Source organism: Gossypium arboreum, chromosome 4, assembly GCF_025698485.1.
Source record: "Gossypium arboreum isolate Shixiya-1 chromosome 4, ASM2569848v2, whole genome shotgun sequence".
NCBI classification, from domain to species: Eukaryota; Viridiplantae; Streptophyta; class Magnoliopsida; order Malvales; family Malvaceae; genus Gossypium; species Gossypium arboreum.
The window spans coordinates 115,034,516-115,059,927 of record NC_069073.1 but is presented as its reverse complement, the minus strand read 5'-3'; the positions used below and the strand labels follow the sequence as shown (position 1 = coordinate 115,059,927).

The 25,412-nt window shown below is 30.0% G+C and overlaps 2 protein-coding genes across 4 annotated transcripts; one reads left to right on the top strand and one right to left on the bottom strand.

Annotated features, from left to right (window-relative positions):
• Nucleotides 1–2,330: 2,330 nt before the first annotated feature.
• LOC108460985 (pseudouridine kinase) lies at nucleotides 2,331–6,058 on the bottom strand. 3 transcript variants are annotated; one of them, XM_017760720.2, is made up of 10 exons: nucleotides 5,659–6,058; nucleotides 5,179–5,378; nucleotides 4,798–4,927; nucleotides 4,624–4,726; nucleotides 4,272–4,319; nucleotides 3,908–4,005; nucleotides 3,658–3,772; nucleotides 3,466–3,548; nucleotides 2,784–3,336; nucleotides 2,331–2,675 (listed from the first exon to the last, which is right to left on the bottom strand). In XM_017760720.2, exons 3-10 carry the CDS (start codon nucleotides 4,918–4,920, stop codon nucleotides 2,617–2,619), a joined length of 1,182 nt encoding a protein of 393 aa, XP_017616209.1. In that variant the 5' UTR covers nucleotides 4,921–4,927; nucleotides 5,179–5,378; nucleotides 5,659–6,058; the 3' UTR covers nucleotides 2,331–2,616. The 3 variants fall into 3 exon arrangements, with proteins under 3 accessions (XP_017616209.1, XP_017616212.1, XP_017616213.1); XM_017760723.2 differs by having other exon boundaries at nucleotides 5,179–5,336; XM_017760724.2 differs by lacking the exon at nucleotides 5,179–5,378.
• A 10,040-nt stretch (nucleotides 6,059–16,098) lies between these two features.
• Nucleotides 16,099–17,558, top strand: LOC108459975 (uncharacterized). The gene is made up of 4 exons (XM_017759367.2): nucleotides 16,099–16,233; nucleotides 16,295–16,509; nucleotides 16,684–17,090; nucleotides 17,190–17,558. The coding sequence occupies exons 2-4, from the start codon at nucleotides 16,357–16,359 to the stop codon at nucleotides 17,431–17,433; spliced, it is 804 nt and encodes a 267-aa protein (XP_017614856.1). The 5' UTR covers nucleotides 16,099–16,233; nucleotides 16,295–16,356; the 3' UTR covers nucleotides 17,434–17,558.
• The last annotated feature ends 7,854 nt before the right edge of the window (nucleotides 17,559–25,412 follow it).

Sequence of the window (25,412 nt, the reverse complement as noted above, 5' to 3'; positions counted from 1 at the left end):
CCTTGTCATTAGATAGATTAGTACGATATTCAAAACAATAATGACCAAGCCTATTACATCTAAAACATTCTACATTTGATTTGTCAAATTGTTGATCCCATTGTTTGCCTTTATCATTTGGTCTGGCATACCTGCCACCATTTTTATTCCAACTACCCCATCTATTTCTTCCCCTTCCTCGACCTCTAGCTCTTCCTCTAAAAGAATGAGTCAAAGCTTTCAAAGCCTACTCTATTGAGGTAAAAGTTCTGTTCATCTTCTGCTCATAGACTAATAAGGAGCTTTGAAGTTCATCAAGAGTGAGTGCATCAAAATCCTTGGATTCTTCATTCCAGCAGACAACATAATCATACTTTGGTGATAAAGACCGCAGTGTCTTCTTAAAAATGGTTGTGTCATTCATCTTCTCACTATGAAATCGCATATCATTTGTGATTCCCATGGTTCGTGCATGATAGTTTGTAATAGACTCACTATCCTTCATCTAAAAAACCTCAAAGTCCCTCCATATGGACTAAAGCTGTGCACGCTTCACTTTGGAATAACCTTGATATTTTGTCTTCATGGAGTCCCAAATATCCTTCGAAATTTCTTTGCAAAGAATGGTTTCTAAGATCGAACGATTAATAGCTTGAAATATGTAATTATTTGCTTTCAAATCTTTCAACTTCAGCCCTTCCAGGTCTTTTTGTTGTGCTTCTATAAGCCTTTCTCCATCTGTTAGTGCTGCTACATTGTGCTCAATGACCTAGCAATATTCCTTAGACAGCAAGAAGTTCTCCATCAACATGCTCCAATAATCATAGTGACCATCAAAATGTGGAATAGCTGGCTGCACAAAATTTTCAGAAGCCATAGGAACTTTTTCCTCTCACCAAAAACACTTTTCTTTTGACCTTAGCTCTGATATCACTGTTAACCTACTGAAAGAGATAACAAGAAGATGAAAATAATAAGGAAAGGGAAAACTAAAATGATAAGTACATTGATTCATAATCCAAGAGCCTATTTATATAAGCTTTTACATAACAGAAAAAACTAAAAATATGCACTAATAACTAGAGAAAAAATCTAAACAAAATAAATCCATAATTTTCAACCACTAAATCTTTGATGTGCATAAACTATTTGCCTAGAAATAAGGAAAACAATCCGATTTTATTAACAGCCAGATTTTATTAACAATATGAAGTAAAGATTGATACTTGAAATGAGTCTCCGATGAAGCAAGGGATTTCAAAATCACAAAAAAAAAACAGAGGAAAAAATACAGAGGAAATTTAAAGGAATTATTGGGGAAGGCAAAATGGAATTATTGGGCACTAAATCAACTATTTTGTGGAGAAGAAATGTAATAGAAATGCCCCTTGTTCCCTACATTAGCCCCTATTCAACATGGGTTGATTAGCCCGTAATAGCTCATTCCACTGAACTAAACAATGGTTTGGTGATAGACTTATAGAATTGGGCTTTAATTGAATATGCTTTGATCGCACATTTGGGTCACTGAAATGAAATAAAATTATAATGAAATTGAATAGGCATATCAGTGGTTTGATTGAATGGAATGGAACGAGAATTGTAATAATATTTATACATTTGGTTAACAAGAATTGATATGTAATAGCACTCAAATGACAAATATGCCTTGTAAAATTTTAATTTATTTTCCACATCAATTTAATATTAAAGAAAAATATTTTACGCCAAACTAATAATATTTAAACATAAAATATTTTATTTTATATTAAAAGATTTTTTTGTTTTTTGATACTAAACTATTTAACACATTTTATATAAATTAATTTAATATTTTATAATAAATTATGTTAAGATATCTTATTTTATATTTTCTTAAAATTGAAAATAATATTTTATATTAATATTATTAACATATTTAACATATTTTATATAAATTAATTTCATATTTTATAATAAAATATTTAAGATATTTTATTTGTATATTTATGAAATTTGAAAATATTGTTTATATTAAATTACATTAAAATATTTTTTTACGAAATGTGAATTCTATATCATGCTGTAATTCTTGATTACGAGGAGTTGGAAGTTCCATATGTTGGATTGCTATTGCTATTGCTATTGCTATGATGTGTTGAAGAATATCTTTAAAGACAAACTCGAAAACAAGCAAAGCATTTTAATAGTATGCATCGGTCAAAGCAAAAATTTTGAAAAAAAAAACTGAAAACACATGGATCCATGATCATTGAGGTAAAACAAGGATTGGATCATGGTTTCGGAAAACAAAGCTCACCCTTATCCGGATGCATTTCAAAAAAGTAAAACCATGAGAAACAAACTTCATATCTCCAAAACAAACAATACCTTAGTAACAAAGGCAATCCAATTCCTTGCAACAACAAAGATCAGTATATGTTCCATTCAGTTTAATAATAGACTGAGAAAACAAGATATAGTCATGCCAACAAAATATAAGGCTGCATTGCTATTTATTCTGCAAATATGGTGTATAAAATCTCAATTCGCAATTTCCAGGTTTTTTTTTTTTTTTTTGTATAACAATAAAAGAGGCAAGCACATATGGCTCTAACTTTGGGTGTTTACCAAAACTCCATGCCCCTTCTTTGGACATTACAGCTTAGATTGATGTTGCAAAAGTTTGGCAGTTGAATATACAATCCTGGCATCACCTGCATAGTGGAATGGCATTTACTTCCACATTATTCAGATAAATATTTAAGTTGCAGATTAATGCTTAATCAATACCCAAAGCAGTGATGACCTAAAATCAAAGGTACCTGTAATTGTTGGCAAACTAAATTGAGAAGGTACATTGCTGTCCACCTCAACCGAAGCTTTGGCTGCAGCTATACCAATTGCTACGCTCTGCATCACATCTAAACCTGTAGAAAGGGATGCAATCATTCCACCGACTAGACAATCACCAGCTCCTGTAAGCCTTACAACAGATGCAGGGAGTGCAGGAAAATGCACAGCTAAGAAATTTGGGCTTCTCTCAAGAACCTTAGAATCAGAATACAAATTTGAAGGATAGCTTGACGTCATATTTTCAAATAACTGTCGACTAAATCCATGTTGCTGCGTCTTTTCCAGACAAATTCTCCAGGAGATTGATTCCCCTTTAGTGCATAAAAGTACACCATCTGAACCAATAGTCAAAACAAGAATTTTGACACCCTTCTCCAGCAAAAGCCAGATCGCTGGTTTCAGCATCTGGAACAAAGTATCCGTAGAACAATTATTCCTTTCAATTGGGCAAAATAAATTTTGAGAAGATAAAGCATTTGCCATAGCAATTAGTTCATCTTCATTAGGTGAAGCAAAAGTAATCTGCAGAAAACCTCTTGATTAGTAACCAAAAGATAGCAAGAGAGAGATAACTGCAAGGAAAGCACTCAACTGTAACTTACAAACAGTATCACGGATTAGTGTAAAACTGCACAAAACAAGCGCACTCACATACTTTACAATTGGAGCAATTCTTTCAGATTTTGCAATCGATACAGGCTCAAACCACACTGGGACGTTTGACTCAGCTGCTACTGCAGAAAAAAAAAGAAAACAAGTGATTAATAGAAGTTGTAATGGTTAGCAGAAAGCAGAAGACCAACCCAGGGGAGAGACAAATCTAAAGTGATGTTTTGAAAGTACGTCGACAAGAAACTTCTATAGCAGGGGGACTCAAATTTGCATCAACCATCAATAGAGGAGCAGAACGTATTGTGTGCTTGAATTGTTGAATCCACTTGGGTGTAAGAAACATTTCCTGCATTAAGTCAAAACACATACACACACACACGAGTACAAAGAAGTTCAAAATTTAAGTATAGTTCTTAAAACTTATACAAGTTACTACTTTTAGTGATATATAAAACAAACAATTTGTTCAAACACTACTTACAACTGCTTCCACACTGGCAACACCAGCCGCCACCTCTCCACTAACATCAAGTATATGACAGACTGTGGGAGTCTTAATATCCTTGTGCTTCCTAATGCCTGCTTGAAAACCAAAAACAAGTGAAGTATATGTAGCTGGTTTTTTGGTACATCTCAAACAAAAAACTTAAAGCTGTAAGATGTCATAGAAATTCAACTAAAGAGGCTTATCACATCAGCACTGTTTCTTTAGAAATACAAGAAGTTTGATCAAGCTGACTGTAGTATATATCACATTAACAGGACTAAGATGATCATGTAGCTGTTGCAGATAAAAAACAACCATAATAAATGAAGAACAAACGAATTTCAACACGAAGGTTGACCTTCTGTCCGTAGTCCTGCAGATTTCCAATGCTCCAACAACAAATTTCCTGACTAGAAAGAGAGAGAAAATATTAGTATCAAGGAAATGGTGAAGGGAATAGCCCAAATCTGGTGGTTAAGACGCATATTTTGATGTAAATAAAATTGGACATAGGTAAGCACATATGTATCTCAGTGATCAAACTAGATTATTTGGATTTTTTTTCTGCACCAAGGTTCCATGGATATCATATAATTGCATGATATTCAGAATTATCAGAGATATTACAAACTGATTCCTAGTAAACCATATTATGAAAAAGGTAAAGATTATCATAAGGCTGCATTAGAGAAAGGTTTAAAGGAAATGACCTGGCATGTCAAGTCCCAAAGCACTAATCATAAAAGGCTGAGCTCCAAGTTTTGTCATGCATTCGGCTATGTTCCTGGCCACCCCGCCTTGTACATAATATATCTGAGCAAATTATTCCTTACTTCAATAATTCAAAGGATAAAAAGGAAGGGAGAGAGAGATGAGAAAGAGACCTGGCCAGGACAAGTGGTTCTTGGATGTGGAGGAATTGAAGAAGTGGCTTGAATGTCCAAAACCATGCCCCCTATCACTACTGGGACTGCCTCTACATCTCCATCTTTCCTTTGCTTCTCCATTTTCACCCTGGTTTTCCAATATTCTCAATAGTGTGTATTAGAATTCTAGTTGACCTCTAAAATGTTTATTGGGGCTAAAAAGAAAAATCACAGACCCAAAATCAGGTTCCACTCAAGATTTTGCCATTGTATGGGAGGTATAAAACATTGTTTTTAAGCTAACAAGAAAAACCCACTGAAATACAAGTAAAAAAACATATATCTGAAACTAAACCAGAGATGAAAAGGCAAAGACAAAGTTGAAGTAAAGATTGATACCTGAAATGAGTCTTCGATGAAGCGGGGGATTTCAAAATCACAAAAAACAGAGGCAAAGAGACAGAGGAAAACGAAAGGAATTATTGGGGAGGGTAAAATGGAATTATTGGGCACCGAATCAGCTATTTTGTGGAGAAGAAACGGAATAGAAATGCCCCCTATTCAACACGGGCTGCATTAGCTCGTAATAGCTCATTCCACTGAACCAAACAATGGTAATGACAACCAACCAAACATTATATATTGACATGAAAAAGGAAAGAACGATTAATTACAAAATCACTCCTTCGACATTTTGGTAACTATAAATATTAGCTTAAACATATTGTGAAATGTAAGCAACTTGAATAAAAAAAAACTGAATGTATTTTTAAAGCTTCTGTTTCTCTGATCAAGTTCTTAGAAACAAAAGTGAAACCAATAGACAAAGAAACCAAAAAAAGGAAAACCAAAACTGAAAAAAGAAAGGCTATGACTTACCTAGAATTAAATGGGTTTCGAAGCTTTGGGAACCCGTTCAACGATCTGAATAGTGAGGAAGCTGTTCCAACCGAAGGGAATGATTTATCGGAGAATAGGGCTGATCTGATGATGGACGGTGCTGAATCGAGATTTTCTATCTTGAAACTTTTCTTGGGTTTCCGTAAGCTTTAGTTTGGGTTCTTCAAGATCTAAGCTATGGAAACAAAAACGGAGGAGGCAATTTTGATTTGGTGCCAAAGAAGATTATTGGAGTGGCCAGTGAATGTCTAACAAAGGCGACGACTGCGAGAGTTTCAAGAGATCTACTTTGTTTTTTCCCTCTACGTTTACGTAAAAACGTTTGGTAAATGGAAAATTTCTTTTTCAAAAGGGAAAATCATTTTTCGGCAAACAATTCATGTATAGTTAATTTTTTATATAAAATTAATTTAAATCAAATTTAATATAATAATTATTTTTATTTTTAAAAATTATTTAAAATATTAATATAAATTATTATATTTTTAATATTATTAAACATACATATTTTTTCTTTATCTTTAGTCATATAATAAATTATTAATACAATTTATTATTTTAATAATAAATTATTTCATATTTTAATTTTATTTTAATAATAAATTTTAAAATAATAATTTTAAATAATATTCTTCACATACTATTTAAAATACTCTAATATTCTAATAATAAATATTTATTATAATTATAAATATATTAATAATAAATATTTTTAGTATAAAGATTAAAATATGTCATAAATCTTTATATTATTTACAATTTTGTAATTAGTCTCTATACTTTTATTTTTAAGAATTTAGCCTATGTACTTTTTAAATTTAAAAATTAAGTCCAATTATTGAGATTGTTAATTTTTTTTGTCAATTTTGTTGATGCCACATTTTAAAATAAAATATACTCACTTGGTAGTCATGTAACTAAAAATAACGTTGTAATGAACTTAAATTTAACAAAATATTTTTAATATATGCAAAAAATGTAAAATATAAAATTATAGGTATAAAATAAATTCAATTAAACAATAAAATGATAAGAAAATCTCAAATATATGTTTGTTTAATTGAAATCAGCTTTTATGAAATATTTTTAAAAATATGTCAAACAACATAAGCATACCCTTAGTGAAGAAAATGGAGAGGGTTAAATTCCTTATTTAGTATTTCTTTGTTTACATAATTTATATTCAGGTCCTTTTTAGTTTAATGTAATTCTTTTAATTTCAAATATAGTTTTACTTTTACCTTTACTTTTATATATTAAATGTAGTTTATAATTTTATTTTAATTTTATATCTTATATGTAATTTTAATTTTAATGCCTAAATTTTATATTTGATTTGAAGATTAATTTTATGTCAATATTTTGTTTCATCTTATTATTTTTATCGTTATTTATGTATTTTAATTGTATCCTTTTACCTATTTATCATTATATTTAATATATTTACCTATTTATTTATATAATTATTTATGTATTTAATTGTAATTTCATTTTTTTTACGAAATTATTTTTCTTCCTTATATCTTTTTTGCATTAATTTGTACAAATCCTATTATGGCTACAATAATGAACACCACCAAATCGTGCCTCACAATTAGGGGTAAGTATTCGGTCGAGTCAAACCGAATCGAGTTAAAAAAATTCGAGTTAGTCAAGTTGATGAATCATATTTTGGCAATCGAACTCAATTTGAATTTTTTTTTCAAATCGAATCGAATTAAGTGAAAAAATTTCGAGTTAAGTTGAGCCGAGTTAACGAATTATATTATTTATACTCAATATTGCGTTTACATAGACCGATTATTTAACTAGTAGATGAAGTAAAATATTATTTAACTACATAAACAATATAATTGTCTTACCTTTTAAATTAATGAGTAAATATTTATTAAAACAACATAATTTGGTCTTTTAACTTAATAGTTTTGACTTTTAACTTTAGAAAATATAAACATCTATCAAAACGACGTAGTTTTGTCTTTTCTTATTCGAATTTTCGGATAACTCAAATTATGTAATTTATATTCGAGTTAAACCAAAAAACTTAATTTTTTATTCAAGTTGATTTGAATAACTTGATTAACTCAAATAACTCGAACTATTTAATTCAAATTTAAATTTTTTATCGAGTTTTTGGAATCGAATCGAATTTTGCTCATCCCTACTCACAATGAAATAAAATAAAAAAACCATCTCTAGTCCCTCTCAATTTTTAAATTGAGCAAATTAGCCCCTATTTAAAAAAATTGGAAAAATCTTTTTTGTTATTAGTCGCTCACTTTCAAAATTAATGGGGATTAAATTGCCTTGATCTTGTTGATAAAGTTGTTGTTGTGACATTTCAATAATTAACACTATTAAGTTTTATAAGTAACCTAGATTTAACAAGATAATTTTAATAGTGTTAACAATTAGACTTAAAATTTCTGAAAAGTAAAGAGACTAAATTTCTAGAAATAAAAGTATAAATGTTAAATTTTAAATTTACAAAAGTAAAAAATCTATGACATATTTTAATCTTTTAAGAACACATCCTATACTGACAATACTAATGAAACAGTTAGTATACATAAAGGCGTGTTAGTATATTCCTATACCAACAATAATGTGGTTGTATAGGTTGATTATATACTAACGTATAAGTAATCCGTTGGTATAGACCTAGTTATGCTACGGAATTCAACCATCAAAGCATTGATATGTAACAAATTATTTGTGTAGTAGTTTTGAATGTTTTATTTGTCAATTATTACGCGTTAATTTTATTATCATAAAAATAAATAAATTTTAATACAAAATAATTTAATATATTTTATTAATAAATACAACTAACTCATCTTAAATAAGTGTTACATGTGGGGCCATTATTAAAAACAATATATTGAAATAGTAATTTTATTTATACAATAATAACTTTGAGAACAAATATTTTAGTTTTTCTTTATGTAGAAAACAATAAAGGCTTACATACAGATATTCGGGGTTAACATGCCCCTTGATCTATAGTTCTTTATAATTTCTTGAATTTTTGAAGAGGGTTGTCAAAAAGGCATAGCTCTTCCTTGGTCACAAAATCCATTTTGGCCAAAAAATCTGTTATCTGCTTATTCTCTCTAGGAGTGTATTGAACGAGTCATTTATCCTCATGTTTTAAGATTTGTTGGATTCACTTTACAAGTGAAATATTTGATCGCTTCCGATCGCAAATAGTTTTGACCATTTTTAAGTTGTTTGATTAGATGAGTACCCTGTCATATCCTTGTTTCTAGAGCAATGTCAGACCATCCAATAATCCTTACAATTTAGCAGAAAAACAGAACACTTCTCCAATAACTTGTTGTATCCAAGTATCCACTTTCCCATGTTATCCCGAATCACACCTCCTGCAGTCGACAACCCTGTATTTGTTTGAACAACACCATTCATGTTGAGATAGAAACACATACATGGGAAAGATGGCGCACAAAGGGAACTAGAGTCCCCCCTCGACACACCCCTATGTACTGAAGTATGAAACATTAATGATCTCATTCGGCCTCATTGAGATACCTTGGAAAATATAGAGATTTCTATTTTTCAAATGTGCCATACAAGTAAACTGAATAGGCAAGCCCAGGTTAGATCTCTATCATTACCACCTACATGATCATCCAAGCTTGAACTCAACCAATATATAAGACTGGTAGAGAAGAAGGCCGTCTATAAATTTGAAGAAATAACTTGTATCCAAACATCTTTTGCAACCTGACAGTCTCTTAGTGCATGCAAGGCGTCCTCCTGTCTATGTTCACAAAGGGAACATGATTCATCATGGCTAATCCTCTTTCAGACTCTCTCAGCTTTAGTTAGTAATTTCTATTTAAGAACTATCCAAATGAAGTTCCGAACTCGCTGAGGCCCAAAATACTTCCACGCAAGCTTTCAAATTTCATTATTAGGATTCCACGAGTCTTGTTTCAACAACCAGTACGCAATTTTGATAGAGAAAGTACTTGTTTTAGAACGAGACCAAGAGATTGAATCCGGTCTTGCAGAAGGCATTGGTGGAGGAACACTAACAATGTGTTGAATAATGTCTTCCGTCAACCATAATCTGAAAAACTCAAGGTTCCATGTGCCGATCTCCGTGACCATCTCACTAAGCTTGTGTTCTTGGTTTACATTCGCATGAGCCAGAACAAGTCTTTTTAATGGTCTCAAATTCGAAACCCATGTAACACCCCCTACCCGTATTCATTGCCGGAATAGGGTACGAGGCATTACCAGAGTTTACTGAACATTTTCAGATAATTTTGAGTCATTTATTATTCATATTTTGAAATAATCATAACGTCTCTCTATTGGGCCCTCGAAGCCCAAAACATACATTAGAAACCAACTGGAATAAAATCGAGATCATAAAAAATTTCGCAAAGTCTTAAATTATATTTTCATCTAAGTATTTACCATTTCAATGCTCCTTATAATTAAACATGTTACCATTCAATCAATAGCTTGGCACTTGTCTAAGCGTCAAACAACAACATTGTTAGTATACTTGCACATATTTCATATAAATTCAACATTGATATACCTATTTTCTCAACATATCACACTTGAGTTTAAAAATAGTCTCAACTTACATAATTTCCTTGTATCAACATATCAAAGATAATTATATATGTACATATCACAAAATATATTATTCTCTTATTGTTTCTTCATAAGCATATATCATTCATTTCGTTATATCAATATTTCATGCACCATCATTTCCTTATATCTTGTATATATTTATTTCGGTAATAGTTCGTATTAAACTTAACATAAATTAAATTCCATGTACCTATACTTATTTTATTTATCTATCTTCTTAATTATTTCATACAACTATTTTGTATATATATTTCCATATGACCAATTCTGTAAACATTTCACACAACCATTTCATATAACCATTCCATCGATACATATTACACGAATATCGATTGTTCAATAGATATCTTGGCGTTTCTCTTCCTCGATCTTATTTGTCTTCGACATGATGTCATAGTATCTTTCAACTATGGTTTTACTCGTTTTCAGTCATGTTGCCATGGTATCTTTCAACCATGGTCTTATTCATTTTCCGTCATGTTGCCATGGTATCTTTCAACCATGGTCTTACTCATTTCATGTCGTTGCCATGGTATCTTTCAACCATGGTCTTATTCATTTCATATCATGTTGCCATGGTATCTTTCAACCATGGTCTTACACATTTCATATCAGTTGCCATGGTATCTTTCAACCATGGTCTTACGCATTTCATATCGAGTTGCCATGGTATCTTTCAACCATGGTCTTACACATTTCATATCGGGAGCACACTCATGAACCTCATCCTTACGGTGGGATTACCAGTCAGGCTAATCCTCAGTAATATAAACTCATAGAGTATTGTCGGGATTACCGGTCGAGGCTAAATCCTCGCAACGACAATTACTCTAATGAGCTTGATCTGAATTACCAATCCAAAGCTAAATTGGACCCTAATTGGATTACCGTCCGAGCTAAATCCATTTTCCACATATTCTTCGGGAGGGCTATATCAGGATAGGATCACCCGTCCGGGCTAGGTCCTTTTTACCGTCAATTCCTTTTCAAAGATCCATCGAATTTTCCTTTCATTCAAACGGGATTTCTTTCCATTTTATCAAATATATCAATGTTTCATAAATTTCCATATAATGAACATTCAAATCATATTCATATCAAAAAACATGCATTTCAAGAATTTAAGAATATAATTCAAGTTACACGAACTTACTTGACGAAATTGCAGAAATATCAAGATTAAGGGGCATTTTGGTAATTTACCATTTTCCCAATTTTCATCCGATCTTAAATTGAAAATTTCATTCAATTTATTAATTTAGATAATAAAAAAATTCATTCCCTTCAATTTGGTCATTTTTGACATTTTTACAAAATTACCCCCTGAAGTTTTACTTTTATTCAATTCAGTCCTTAAGCCTAAAACATGCAAATTAGCCATGCTAGCTGGATATTCATATATATTTTCCTCCTCCTCCTCTCCATTCCACATCCTTAATGTATATAACACACTTGTAAATAACATTATTTATAATATTTATTATTTACTTTTATGAATATTCAAGTTGTCCATCTGTTTCATAGTCACTAAATTATTTATATCTGGAGCTATATAACTCCAAATTAATATCCGATAATTTTCTCTGAAACTAGACTCATATATCTTCTTACCATAAAATTTTCAGAATTTTTGGTTTAGCCAATAAGTACAGTTTAAAGTTACCCCTATTCTGCTGTCTAACAGTTCCGACTCTTCTTCACTAAAAATTAATTATATCCTCATACAAGATTCAAATGATGTTTTTGTATAGGCTCATTAATGATTCTAAACATATAAATTTAAGCCCCTAATTATTTTTCTCCAATTTTTTATGATTTTCCAAAGTCAAAACAGGGGAACCTGAAATCATTCTGACCTTGTCTCATAAAATTTATTATATCTCATGATTCACAATTCCATTGCTTACATTGTTTCTTTTATAAGAAACTAGACTCAATAAGCTTTAATTTCATATTTTATTCATCCTCTAATTCGATTTATACAATTTTTGGTGATTTTTCAAAGTTACACTACTGCTGCTGTCCAAAACAGTTTTAGTGAAAAATGTTGATTTCCATTTTGCCCCAAATTTTACAGTTTATACAATTCAGTCCTTGCTCAATTAACCCCTCAATTGAGCTAATTTTTTTCAATTAATACTTTAGTCTATCATTTTAAACTTCTTCATAACCCCTAAAAATCAGAACTTTAGCATTAGACATCAATTCCAAACTCTTTCTTAATTAGGTCCTAAAATGAATTTCCATCAATTTTACTTGATAAAATCATCATATACCAAAAGTAAAGCTTCAATTCTATGATTATTCATCATATTATTTCAGCACTCATCCATAAAAACTTTAAAATTAACCATGGAATCAAAACTAATGAAATAGTAAGTTGGACCCAATTGTAAAATTCCAAAAACATAGAAATTTCAAGGAGAAAGCAAGAATTAAACTTACATGAAGCTAGAGCATGAAAACTAGCTTGAACCCCCTTCCATGGCTGTTTTTCAGCTGATGAATATGAAGAGAAATGAAGAGAATTCTAGATATTCCAATTTATTCCCATTTTTATTTAGCTAATTTTGTCAATTTTCCAATTTTGCCCTTATTTCACCCATTTCCTGATTTTTCTCAGCTATTGCCGCCCAAAATATCTCCTTTGGGCTTATTTTCACTTTAGGTCCTTCCTCATTTGACAATGAGCTATTTAATCCTTTTAGTAACTTTTACACATTTTCCAATTTAATCCTTTTTATTTAATTGACCACCCAAACGTCAAAATTTTCTAACGAAATTTTAATACTACCTTATTGACATTCCGTAAATATTTATAAAAATATTAATGGCTCGGTTTATAACATCGAGATCTCGATACCTCTTTTTATCAATTTCTTGACCAAATAAATCTTTATAAAACACAATTTACTATTCCAAAAATCTTTTAAAAACTACATTTGGCTCGTAAATATTAAATAATATAATCTACGAGTTCATTTATCGGATTTGATGGTCTCGAACCACTATTTTCGACATCGTTGAAATTCAGGCTATTACAACCCAAACGTCCTCCCAACATCGCACATTATTACCATATTGCCCACTGCCCATATCAAATTGTCAAAAAGCAGTGGCCATACCTTAGAGATAGACCACAAGAAAGAGCTTCTGCTTCTTGAAATACACTCAGGTAATCTGTCAGTAATACCATACTTTGCTCTAAGTACGCGAAACCATAGGGCTTCAGTTTTTGTGACCAAATGATATCCAAGGTTCATTATAAATGCAGTGTTCTAATCACTAAGGTATCATATCCCAAATCCTCCACGCAATCTAGGTTGGCAGATGGCTTCCCAACCCACTAATGTCATTTTCCTATTATCACCAGAAGATCCCCAAAATAAACTGTCGCACCATTCTTTCAATATCATCGCATACTCCTGTCGGAACCATTAAGGTCTGCAAGAGGTAACTTGGGATTGGGAGAAGTATTGATTGCACAAGAGTAACCCTTCCAGCGAAAGATAGTTTTTTAGCTTCCCAACTAGACAACTTCCTTCGAACTCTATCCAACAGAAAGTTGAGCATACCTTCAATAATTATTTGGTGCAAAAGAGGAACTCACCAAATATTGGCCAAGATCGTGGACATGTAGGAAACGAAGAATGTCAGTAATCTCCTCCACTAGCCCCTATTTTTAAAAAATCGTAATGTAACCATTTTAATGTCCCAAAAAATATCCAGCAAACATTTCAAATAAACCTCTTTTTTCTATAATCACTAACACTTTATCATGTATTTCAGTAGTTATGATTATATAAATATTTCAATGTTAAAATATGGCTGTGTAAAATATGCAATAATTACTCCATATTTGACTATAAAATATGGTAATAAATAAAATAAAAATTATATTGTATTTAAATTATAAATATGATTACTAACTAATAACATATTTAATGTCCTTTTATTTATTATATATATTCATATCTTTTTTCTAACGTCATAAATATGGTTAATTTAAATCTTGGATAAAAAATTGAATATTAACAAATTTAACATTAAAATAAATTAATTTAATAATATATAATAAATAAAAATATATTATTATTTAAATTACAATAAATTAATATTAATATTGAATTTTTTTATTATTTTAATATTAAATATTTTAAAATTAAATATATTAATATAACTGAGTATAAATTGATTAAATATTTTTAAAATATTTTCTAATACATTATTTTCTTCAATTCATTAATGTTTTTTAAAGAAAATTAGTTAATGATTTTAACTATAAACTAATATTATAAAATTAATACATACAATAAAATCGCACATCTAATGTGAATAAAACTAGTAATATAACTAAAATAAATCCACATATTAAAGTCCATATCTTTTTTTTTTTTGGTAGATAAAGACAACCTAAGTCGAACTAAAAATTACAATAATCTTTCAAATCTTTATCACATAGTCCAACTCGACTAAATCTCGAATTGATTGTGGGGGTTCTCCAAACATCGAATTCCTATAAAACTTGTTTCAATAAACTTAAACTATATGATCAGCAACTGCATTATATGATCTCTGAATGTGACGAATAAGAACCTTCCAATTAATAAACTTGTCGCCATAAACTTAGCCCTGTCAAACTTGTCACCATAAACATATTCAATGTTGGCATCTTCATGCTAGTCACCTACCCAAAAATATAATAAAAAATGGCATAGTGATGTTTTTTTGCCCTCCAACTTTATAAAAAAAAAAGTCATTTCAACTCTCTATGTAATTTTTCGTCTCTTTTATCCCTTGAATATTTATTTTTTATCAACTCACTTCAAAATAGATGAAAAAATTAATATTTATTAGCTTTGCTAATATGACATATACGTGGATTGCCATAAAATGACATGTCAAGATTTATTTAATTTTATATTTTAAAAAATATATTTATAATAAAAATTGTAATAAATTTAATGATTTTGATTTTTAAAAATAAATTTTATAATTCTTTTTGAATTACTAAAATTTAAAAATTAAATGTTAATGTGTCTTCCACTTGGTAATCCGCATGTATGCCACATTAGCAAAGTTAAAATATTAACTTTTTCATTCATTTTGGAGGATTTGAAATAAAAATACAAGTTTAAGTACTTAAAAATAAAAATTTTAATGGAAGACTAAAATAATTTTTTATAAAATTAGAGAGACAAATAAAATATTATCCCATAAAAATGAATGTTTTATTTCTTACCATACAATTTATTCCGTTAGAAACGTTTTAATTATTTTTTAAAAATATAATTAATAAAATATTATTTTTATGGAATATAGTTTACCACTTTTCTTTTTTTCCTTTTATCATAGCTAATAATATTCAAAATGATGTGAAAACGACGTCAAAGAATTATTAAAACGTCACAGAGTTATTAAAACTTTCACTTAAAAGGGATAAAATTTGTCACCATCTTTTCTATAACCGGTCTAATAGTGAGCAGAACTTTTATTGTGTGTGTTGGGGAACCTATATATCTTTTTCGTGTAAATTTTACAAAGATTAAAGGTGGATTTCGATGAGCAGTATATTTATTTGCAATTAATGTAAAAGTAATGGTGACAGTAAAATTAAATATTATAATGATACTGTAGTGTGAGAAAAAAATTAAGCTAAACATATCTGTACTTTACCACCCATCTAAAACCATCCTAATAGTTACCTCTCAACAATAATGTCCAAGATTCAACAGTACAATGTGACTTAAAAAAGGAGATATATACATCATCATCATCACTCTTTTTGAAGTCCAATAATCTCAATCCAATTCCCACCCCATCTTCTCTCTGTTTCCTTTGATTAAACAAAGGAAAAGATTCAGCACAGCCATGTCCAAGTGCGAGGATTAAAGCTTCATGTGGCACAGACTGGAACAGGTTTGAACTCAATATATATGTATTGATAGGAAATAATGGGATAACTAATGGTGTTGTGCAGGTCCTAAGGTGGTGCTTTTCCTGCATGGCTTCCCGGAAATTTGGTACTCATGGAGGCACCAGATGATTGCTATGGCTAATGCTGGCTACCGAGCAGTTGCTTTTGATTTCAGGGGCTATGGACTCTCCGACCATCCACCGGAGCCCGAAAGAGCTAACTTCAATGACCTTGCCGATGATGTTGTGGGCCTTCTCGACTCCTTGGCCATTGATAAGGTAACCATTTCTTCAATAACCCTTCTTTTTTCTTGTTTGTTTGTCTTCTTCTATTGTTCTTCTTGCCTTGCAGAATATGGCTTTTCATACTTAATTCTTCATACCAAATACAAGACATTTGGCTTATTTGTTGTAATTTGTACATTAACTTTAATCATATAAGGAAACATGTAGGCTTTTCTTGTTGGGAAGGACTTTGGAGCATTTCCTGCATTCTCGGTAGCTGTTACCCACCCTGAAAGGGTGTTAGGTGTCATAACACTAGGCGTTCCTTTCCTCATACCTGGTCCTCTTGGTGTCCAATTTGATCTCCTCCCTAAAGGCTACTACGTTATAAGATGGGCAGAACCAGGAAGAGCTGAAGCAGATTTTGGTCGATTTGATGTTAAGACGGTCGTTAGAAACATTTACATTCTCTTCTGCAGAAGTGAGTTACAAGTAGCCGGCGACAATGAGGAGATAATGGACTTGGTTGATCCATCAACTCCATTGCCTCCATGGTTCACAGAGGAAGATCTTGATGTCTATGCAACTTTATATCAAAATTCTGGTTTCCGAACTGCACTGCAAGTTCCCTACAGGTAAAATGGCTAGCTATGAACCTTTTGAACCCTTAACTTTCAACTTGGTAGACAAGTCTCAATTTCTAACCCTTAATCTGGGACTTATGGACTTTGCAGATGCATGCAATTGGATTGTGGTATAACCAACCCGAAAGTGATAGCTCCATCATTGCTGATAATGGGGGAGAAGGATTATGTTATGAAATCCCCAGGAATGGAAGATTACATTAGGAAAGGGATAGTGAAGCAGTTTATGCCTAATCTGGACATCATTTTTATGTCAGAAGGGAATCACTTTGTTCAAGAACAACTGCCGGAGCAGGTGAATGAGCTCATCCTCTCTTTCCTCACCAAAAATTAGCATTAATTGATATGAGCCATGCCATGCCAAGGCAACTTGCCTTGTTATTCTCTAAAGTTTATATGTATTTGGATCTCATTTGCTACATTAATTTTAGGAATAAAATGCTTTATATTATGAAAAAATTATTTTAGTTTTTTTTTTTTAAAGAAATCTTAATATAACCATTTTAATGTCCCAAAAATATATCCAGCAAACATTTCAAATAAACCATTAATTTATGTATAGAAAAAATACAAGCATCTTTTTACTCATTGAATATGTATTTGTCAAATTACTCTAAAATGAATGAAAATTTTAACATTTGTTAACTTTGCTAATGTGGCATATACGTGGATTATTACGTGCCAATTTTTAAATTTCAAAAAATATTTTTATAATTTCATACTTTTTAATAAATTTATTTTTGAATTCTTAAAAATTTTAAAATTAATTAAATGTTGACGTGTCTTCCATGTGTATGCTATGATAGTAAAGTTAAAAATGTTATATTTTTTTATCCATTTTGAGGTGGTTTGACAAAAAAAATGTAAGTTTTAAGGACTAAAAAGATGAAAAATTAATTAGATAGCTAAAATGATTTTTTTATAAAGTTGAAGGGTCAAATAAATCATTATCTCATAAAAATCAAATTTAATAATTAAAAACGTTTTAATTATTTATTTTTATTTTTACATTTATTTCATAAAATACTATTTTTTATTGAATATAGGTTACCAATTTTCCTCTTTTTTAGCTAATAATATTGAACATGATGTGAATACAAATGGATGAAAATGTCAAATTTGATATAATACAATTATTTAGTTATAAAAATTATATAAGTATTTTAAATATATAATCTATACCTATATATGAAAAGAAAAATCCCCAAAATGGTGTCATTGATGGACATCTGTCTATATATATATATATATACACTTTCAATGGCTCCAGGGCTTTTTTCTTTCTTTCAAGTTTATTGTTTTTAATTTATTTAATTCTTATAATTATATTAATATAAATGTTTTTACAATTAAAAATATTTATTTAATTAATTCAGTGTCAAGGAAATACACATTAACCATCACGCTAAATGCCACATCAACATTTAGTGCAATTTCTAACTAGGCCTTTAAATTGTAAAGGAATTTGTTTAATTTAATAAAATGAAAAGATAAAAGAGCCAATTAAAGCAAAAAATAAAAGAGAGTAAAGGTTAAATTGATAAAACTTAAAGGTTAAGAGTTAAATTTATTATTATTATTTTTTATAAAAGTTATATAATGATGCAAAATTTTTATGTTAAAGGTTAAATTTATTATTATCTTTTCTATAATTGGTCTTATAACAGGACAAGACCTTTTTTTCTTTGTTGGCGACTAATATATCTTCTTCGTGTCTATTTTACAATAAAAAAGATTAATAATTTTAGTGTTGGTTTTGAGATTACCCTCTCAACAATAATGTGACTTAGGATGGGTTTGGATGAGCGGTGGGGTACAATGCAATGCAATGCATTTAACTTATTTTTTGTTTTACACTACAGTATTGCTACGTTATCTAATCTCATCGCCATCGTTGTTTTTATATAAACCGCAATTAAATACACCGTCCATACAAATCCACCCTTAAAAGGAAATATATTTTTTGGTAGTGTGTGGTTAAAAGGACACCATCATCACCATTCTTTTGTGAAGTCTGATAATCTCATCCCAATTCTCACTTCATCTTCTCTTTGATTCCTTTGTTAGTCAATTTATAAAAAAAATGTCCTTAAAATTTTATAAAAAAATTAAAACATTCAAAATTATGAAGAATAAAACTTTTAGCTCATATTATTTTTAAAATTTGTAAAGAGTTAATTGCACCAACTCCTTAAACTATAATCTTTATTTTAAATTGATTCTCAAACTTTAAAATATTCTAATTACAACCTCAAACTATCAATGTTATATTAATAAGGCCCTTCTATTACTAAAATTGTTAATTTAACCATTAAATGAGATGTTGAATTATGTGACATAATTTAAAATAAAAATTTAAATAAAAATGGATGTTGTAAAAGTATTGGTTTGAAATTTTCAAGCTTTTACGAAACTATTGTTCACTCTCTCTTTTTCAATTTTTCTTTATTTTTAGTTTTAATTTTAAAAGTTATGTTGCAATAATTTACTTTCTTTTAAAATTTTGTTTTAAATTATATCACATAAGATTTTATGTGACATTTAATGGTTAAATTAATTGTTTCATTGATGGAAGGACTTGGTCAATATAACATCAATGGTTTGGAGATGTAATTAAAACATTTTGAAGTTCAGGGGCAAATTTAGAATGATAGTCATAGTTTGGGGGTGTTTGATACAATTAACTCATTCTTAAAATATGAAACATTTTTAAAATTTTAAATTTAAAAAATCAAAAATTATTTTTATAATTTAAATTTTTAACATATTTTAATGTATTTTTAAAAAAATAATGTTTATAATTTCATTAAATTTAAAATTTTAAAGAATTCAATTAATCTTTTATATTTTATATTTTATATATTTTTATATTTTATATTTTAAATTATTTAGTAATGAGACATATAACACATATTAGTGCTACACTAACAATGAAACACAGTATAATGGTGCATAACTTTTTCTTTATTCAGTATATCTTTTCTATAATCAATTGTATAACAAATGTTTCTTCTCCATGTCCATTTTACAATTTAAAAAGACTAATATTTTGAGTGTTCATTTTGAAGCTACTCTCTCAACAATGATCTTTAAGGTTTAACACTAAACTCTGTTTTTGACAGTATAACATCCCTTACTCGATCTAGTCACCAGACTCAAGTAATGAGATGTTATGAACAATTACCAAACAATTCCATACAATATATTAATGAAAAAATCAAATAAATATTACATAAACACATACAAGCATGTACAAATACATTATTCAGTCTATTTCAAGTAAATATTGAGTATACGAAAACCTAAAAAATAATTTGAAAATGAATACGGATTGATTTAAATTAAAAACAAAAAGTTGGGAAAAAATTGGAAATAGGGGACACACGACCGTGTCCCAAGACTATGTGGAAAAGTTGAGGCCGTGTGTGTGGGTTACATGGCTGTGTGAGCAAACCGTGTAACAACCTAATGCCGTGTGAAATTGGGGTCACACGACCGTGTGGGTGGACCGTATGACATAGCATGGCCCATGTGACTCTAGAACATAGTTGTGTAGCCAAACTGTGTAACTCTCTGAGACTGTGTGCAACAAAAATTACCAAAATTCGTAGGCCACACGGCTGTGTCTCCAAACCGTGTGTCAGGCTGTGCGTGCTTGTAATTAACATGCTTCATTTAAGCTACAAGTCATCCATTTTAAAACACAATCAACCATTCCAAAAGCAATCAAAACAAACTAATTTCATCATTTATAATCACCATCCTAAGTGCCTAAGCAATACGCCACTATTGGCACTTCAATCAACAATTCAATGCTAACCAAATGGATATATACAAATGCACCAATATGCCTTCAATGCACCTCCACAATTTCCATCATTCTAACACAACCAAAAGAGCATACAAATAAAACCTCAGTAGTTACTAAATGACATACCCATCTTCAACTTCTCAAGCACCAATTGACCATTTAATCACTCTCAAACATTAAGCATTAACTTACCAAAACATCCCTAAATATAACTTAAAAGCATATCATTTATCATTCACATCCAAGCATTAATCAAAACACAATGCATACCATGATATTATCTCATCCATTTGAATATTAGACATAAAACAAAAGAACATAAAAAGTCATCAACAACAATACAATTAACATCACATGTATACATATATGTACATAGCTTTCAAAATGCCAACCAAACATATAATGACCATTATAAGTATAAAAATACTCCTAGGTACATGACAAGACCAAAAGAACAATTCACTAACACTTGAGTTTGGGATTGCTGCTGGATGTTGAGTCGATGATTGATTCTTTAAGTACTTAACTTGTGCATGAAAAACAAAACCATACACTGAGTATAACTCGATGGTATTTCTATAATCCGAACATTTAAAACATAATCTAATTCATAATGATGCATAAACTTAATAAAGATAATATGCAATATGTAAACTCAATAGGCTAATTCACATAGTCATTAATCTCAATATGCTCATTTTACCAATATTAAGACAAAACAATCACATTTCAAAAGTCATTTGCAAATTCAACTAATGTAATGGCACATTTCATCTCAATTTCTCATTTCAAGTGTTCATTTAACAAATACAATCAATATTCATAGTCCAATCCACTATTTCATATTCCATGTCACATTTCATTTCATTCCACAACATTCTATTTCAATAGCATTTCCATTTCAAAATCATTATCTCGATTTCACTATTTATTTCCCTATTAACACAACTTGGACTTGGACAAATACACGAATCCAACCAACACACTAGTTTGGCACCCAATGCCTTACGGGATAAATCTGAAATAAGTAGTTACACCCAGTGCTATAAATAAGTTTGACACCCAATATCTCATCAGTTAAACTGAAGCAAATTGGTACCTAGTGCCTCATCAACTCGTAGTCAAAGTAACCCTGAACTCTTTCTATCTTATGGCATGCCAGCTATATCTGACTCTACCCGAATAGTTAATAGGGTATTCAATTCATTTTTCAATATCATTTAATAACTCAATTCACATAAATTTAATCATAAACCCATTCATTCAAACATATGGCAGCATCAAACGTCTCATTTTGTATTCAATTTCCATATTTATATAAATATACGTGTAACACTCCTAACCCAAATACGTTGCCAAAACAAGGTTACGGAGCATTACCAGAGTTTAAAATTAATTATCAGACATTTCATTTCATCTAGCATTCATATTAGAAACCAATCAAAATCATACATATTGTCCCTTAAACGAGCCCTTGAGGCCTAAATTACGTATTAGAAACAAATAGGGACTAAATCAAAGACTCAGAAAATTTTTCAAAAAAATTTAAAATTTTCAACATTGCATGGGTCACAGGGCTGTGTTTCAGCCCGTGTGAGTATACTGACTTGGGTCACACGGCCAAGTCACACACCCGTGTGCTAGGCCATGTGAGCATTCTGTTTTGTGCAAATTTAAGATACAGAGGACACACAGCCGTGTCACATGACCGTATGTCACACACGGTTGAGACACACGCCGGTGTCTCTGCCCGTGTGGACGAAAATTGGCCATTTTACAAGCCATATTTCTCACCCAATTCTATGTTAATCTATACATGCCATTATAACCAAAATTAAAACATTTTAAAGTACCGGTAGAATCGATGGATAATGTGACACACTTTCGACAAGCTTCCAACCCAGTCGAGCTTCTGATAATATGAAAAGTAAAGGAAAACACATGCATAAACAATGAATGATTAGTAAGCTCATATAAATTTAATCATAATACTTCTTTTCAAATATGAAATTTAAACATATCAAGAATAATCCAATATTGATACCACAATGCTCATGAAGTTATATTTAATAGCTCACTAAGTGAATAAATCTACAGTATCACTATATATATATTATTCCTAACATAATAAGAATTTTAAACAACTTTAACTCTTCCAAAATTTCTTTATTTTCATTTGCGTTTCTTTACCTTCCACACTTATTCCATATGCATAACACACCAATTATAAGCATATCATTCAATCATAGTTACAAGTTAGTGCATTTAAACATAGACTTTTTTCGAATTAATCACATGATAACTCATTTCATAAGAAATTACATAACTTAAACCTACCACTCTTTCATGAGCACAAGCATATTTCCATTTGAGCACTTACTATTTCAATGCACCTTATAATTAAACGTATTACCATTCAACTAGTAATTTGGCATTTGCCTAAGCATCAAACAACAACACTTGTTAGCGTACTTGAACATATTTCATATAATTTCAACATCAATAACCTTATTATCTCAACATGTTACACTTGAATTTATACTCGTCTCAACTTACATAATTTTCATGCATCACATATCAGTATATTAATATATATATATCATCTTTTATTGTTTCTTCATATATCATCCAAGACAACTCTTGATAACTTACCATTCGAGGAATGACTTATGGATATGAGTACATCGTTATCAGAAGCCCAAAGGCAGAACAGAAGCTCATGAGAGCTAAACGAAAAGTAAACATGGAAGTTCACAACAAATGCTAAACCTCGGTTTACTTGGGTAACTTGTTGTCAATTCATCCTTTACATTTTCTGTCAATTCATCATTTACATTTTCCGTCAATTCATCATTTACATTCATAGTGCCATAACCTAGTTATGGTCTTATCATCAGAATGCCATAGCTCAGCTATGGTCTTACATATAAACACTGCCATGGTCCAACCATGGTCTTACGTTCATAGTGCCATAACTCAGTTATGGTCTTATCACCAGAATGCCATAGCCCAGCTATGGTCTTACATATAAACACTGTCATGGTCCAACCATGGTCTTACATTCATAGTGCCATAACCCAATTATGGTCTTATCCGTCAATTCATCCTTTGCCACAGAACAATTGTACTCAATCCTGCGTTCTACTCGTTTTGAACATTTAATTCAATTTCATAATTTAACAATAATTTTATTTTCAGCAATAGATATGAATATATACATAATAGAATTAATCAGTTTAATAAATAAAAATTATAGTTTAACCATACGAACTTACCTGAATTGAATTATAATAATTGCAGGAGTTCAGGGACTATTCCGCTATTTTTCCTTTTCCTCGAGTATCTACGAAATCTTGATCTTAAATATAAAATTACTCATTCATTAGCATATAGTTCAGTTCCAATTCATTTCACAATTTATACCCTTTAATTTTTTGAATTTACACAATTACTCCAACTTTTACAACTTTTATAATTTAGTCCCTTAACTAGTTAATCTATCAAATCAACTAATTTTTTTCTCAATTAATAATTTAACCAAATATTCTAGGCTATCATGCAACCCTTAATAAAACAGAAATTTAATACCAACCCCAATATTTTAACCATGTTCACAATTTGATCCTAACATCAATATTTAACAAAATCACTTTATAATATCATCATACAACAAAATTAAAGCTCTAAACCCACTTGATATTAATAATTTCTTTCAATATATTAATTTATACAATAAAAAATTCATTTCATTCAATTTGGTCATTTTGACATTTTTACAAAATTGCCCCTAAAATTTTACTTTTATTTAATTTAGTCCCTGAGCCTAAAACATGCAAATTAGCCATTTTTAATGTAAACCTATTCTAGCTGAATATTCATATATATTTTCCTCCTTCTCCTTTCCATTCCACATCCTTAATGTATATAATATGCTTATATGTAACATTATCTATAATTCCACTATTACTTATATGTTCATATCAAAGTTGTCCATTTGAGTCATTGTCACTAAATTATTTATATCTTAAGCTAGAAAATTCTAAATTAAGATCCGCTTGATGTTTTTGAAACTAGACTCAAATATATTTCTACCATAAAAATTTTAAAATTTATAATTTAGCCAATAAGTACAGTAAAATCTTTAAATTTATCCCTGTTCTGTTGTTTGACAGCTTTGACCTTTCTTTACTAAAAAATAATTATCTCTTAGTATAGGGTTTGGATGATGTCTCTGTTTGTTTTTCTTGAAAATAGACTCATTAAGAATTTAAACATATAAATTTAAACCCCTAATTATTTTTTACAATTTTTGATTATTTTCCAAAGTCAAAACAGGGGAACTCGAAATCAATCTGACCTTGTCTCACAAAAATTCATATATCTCATAATATGAAACTCTTTTACTTACATCGTTTCTTATATGTAATACTTTAGTTAACCTCTAATTCCATTTTTACAATTTTTGGTGAATTTTCAAAGTCAGACTATTGCTGTTGTCCAAA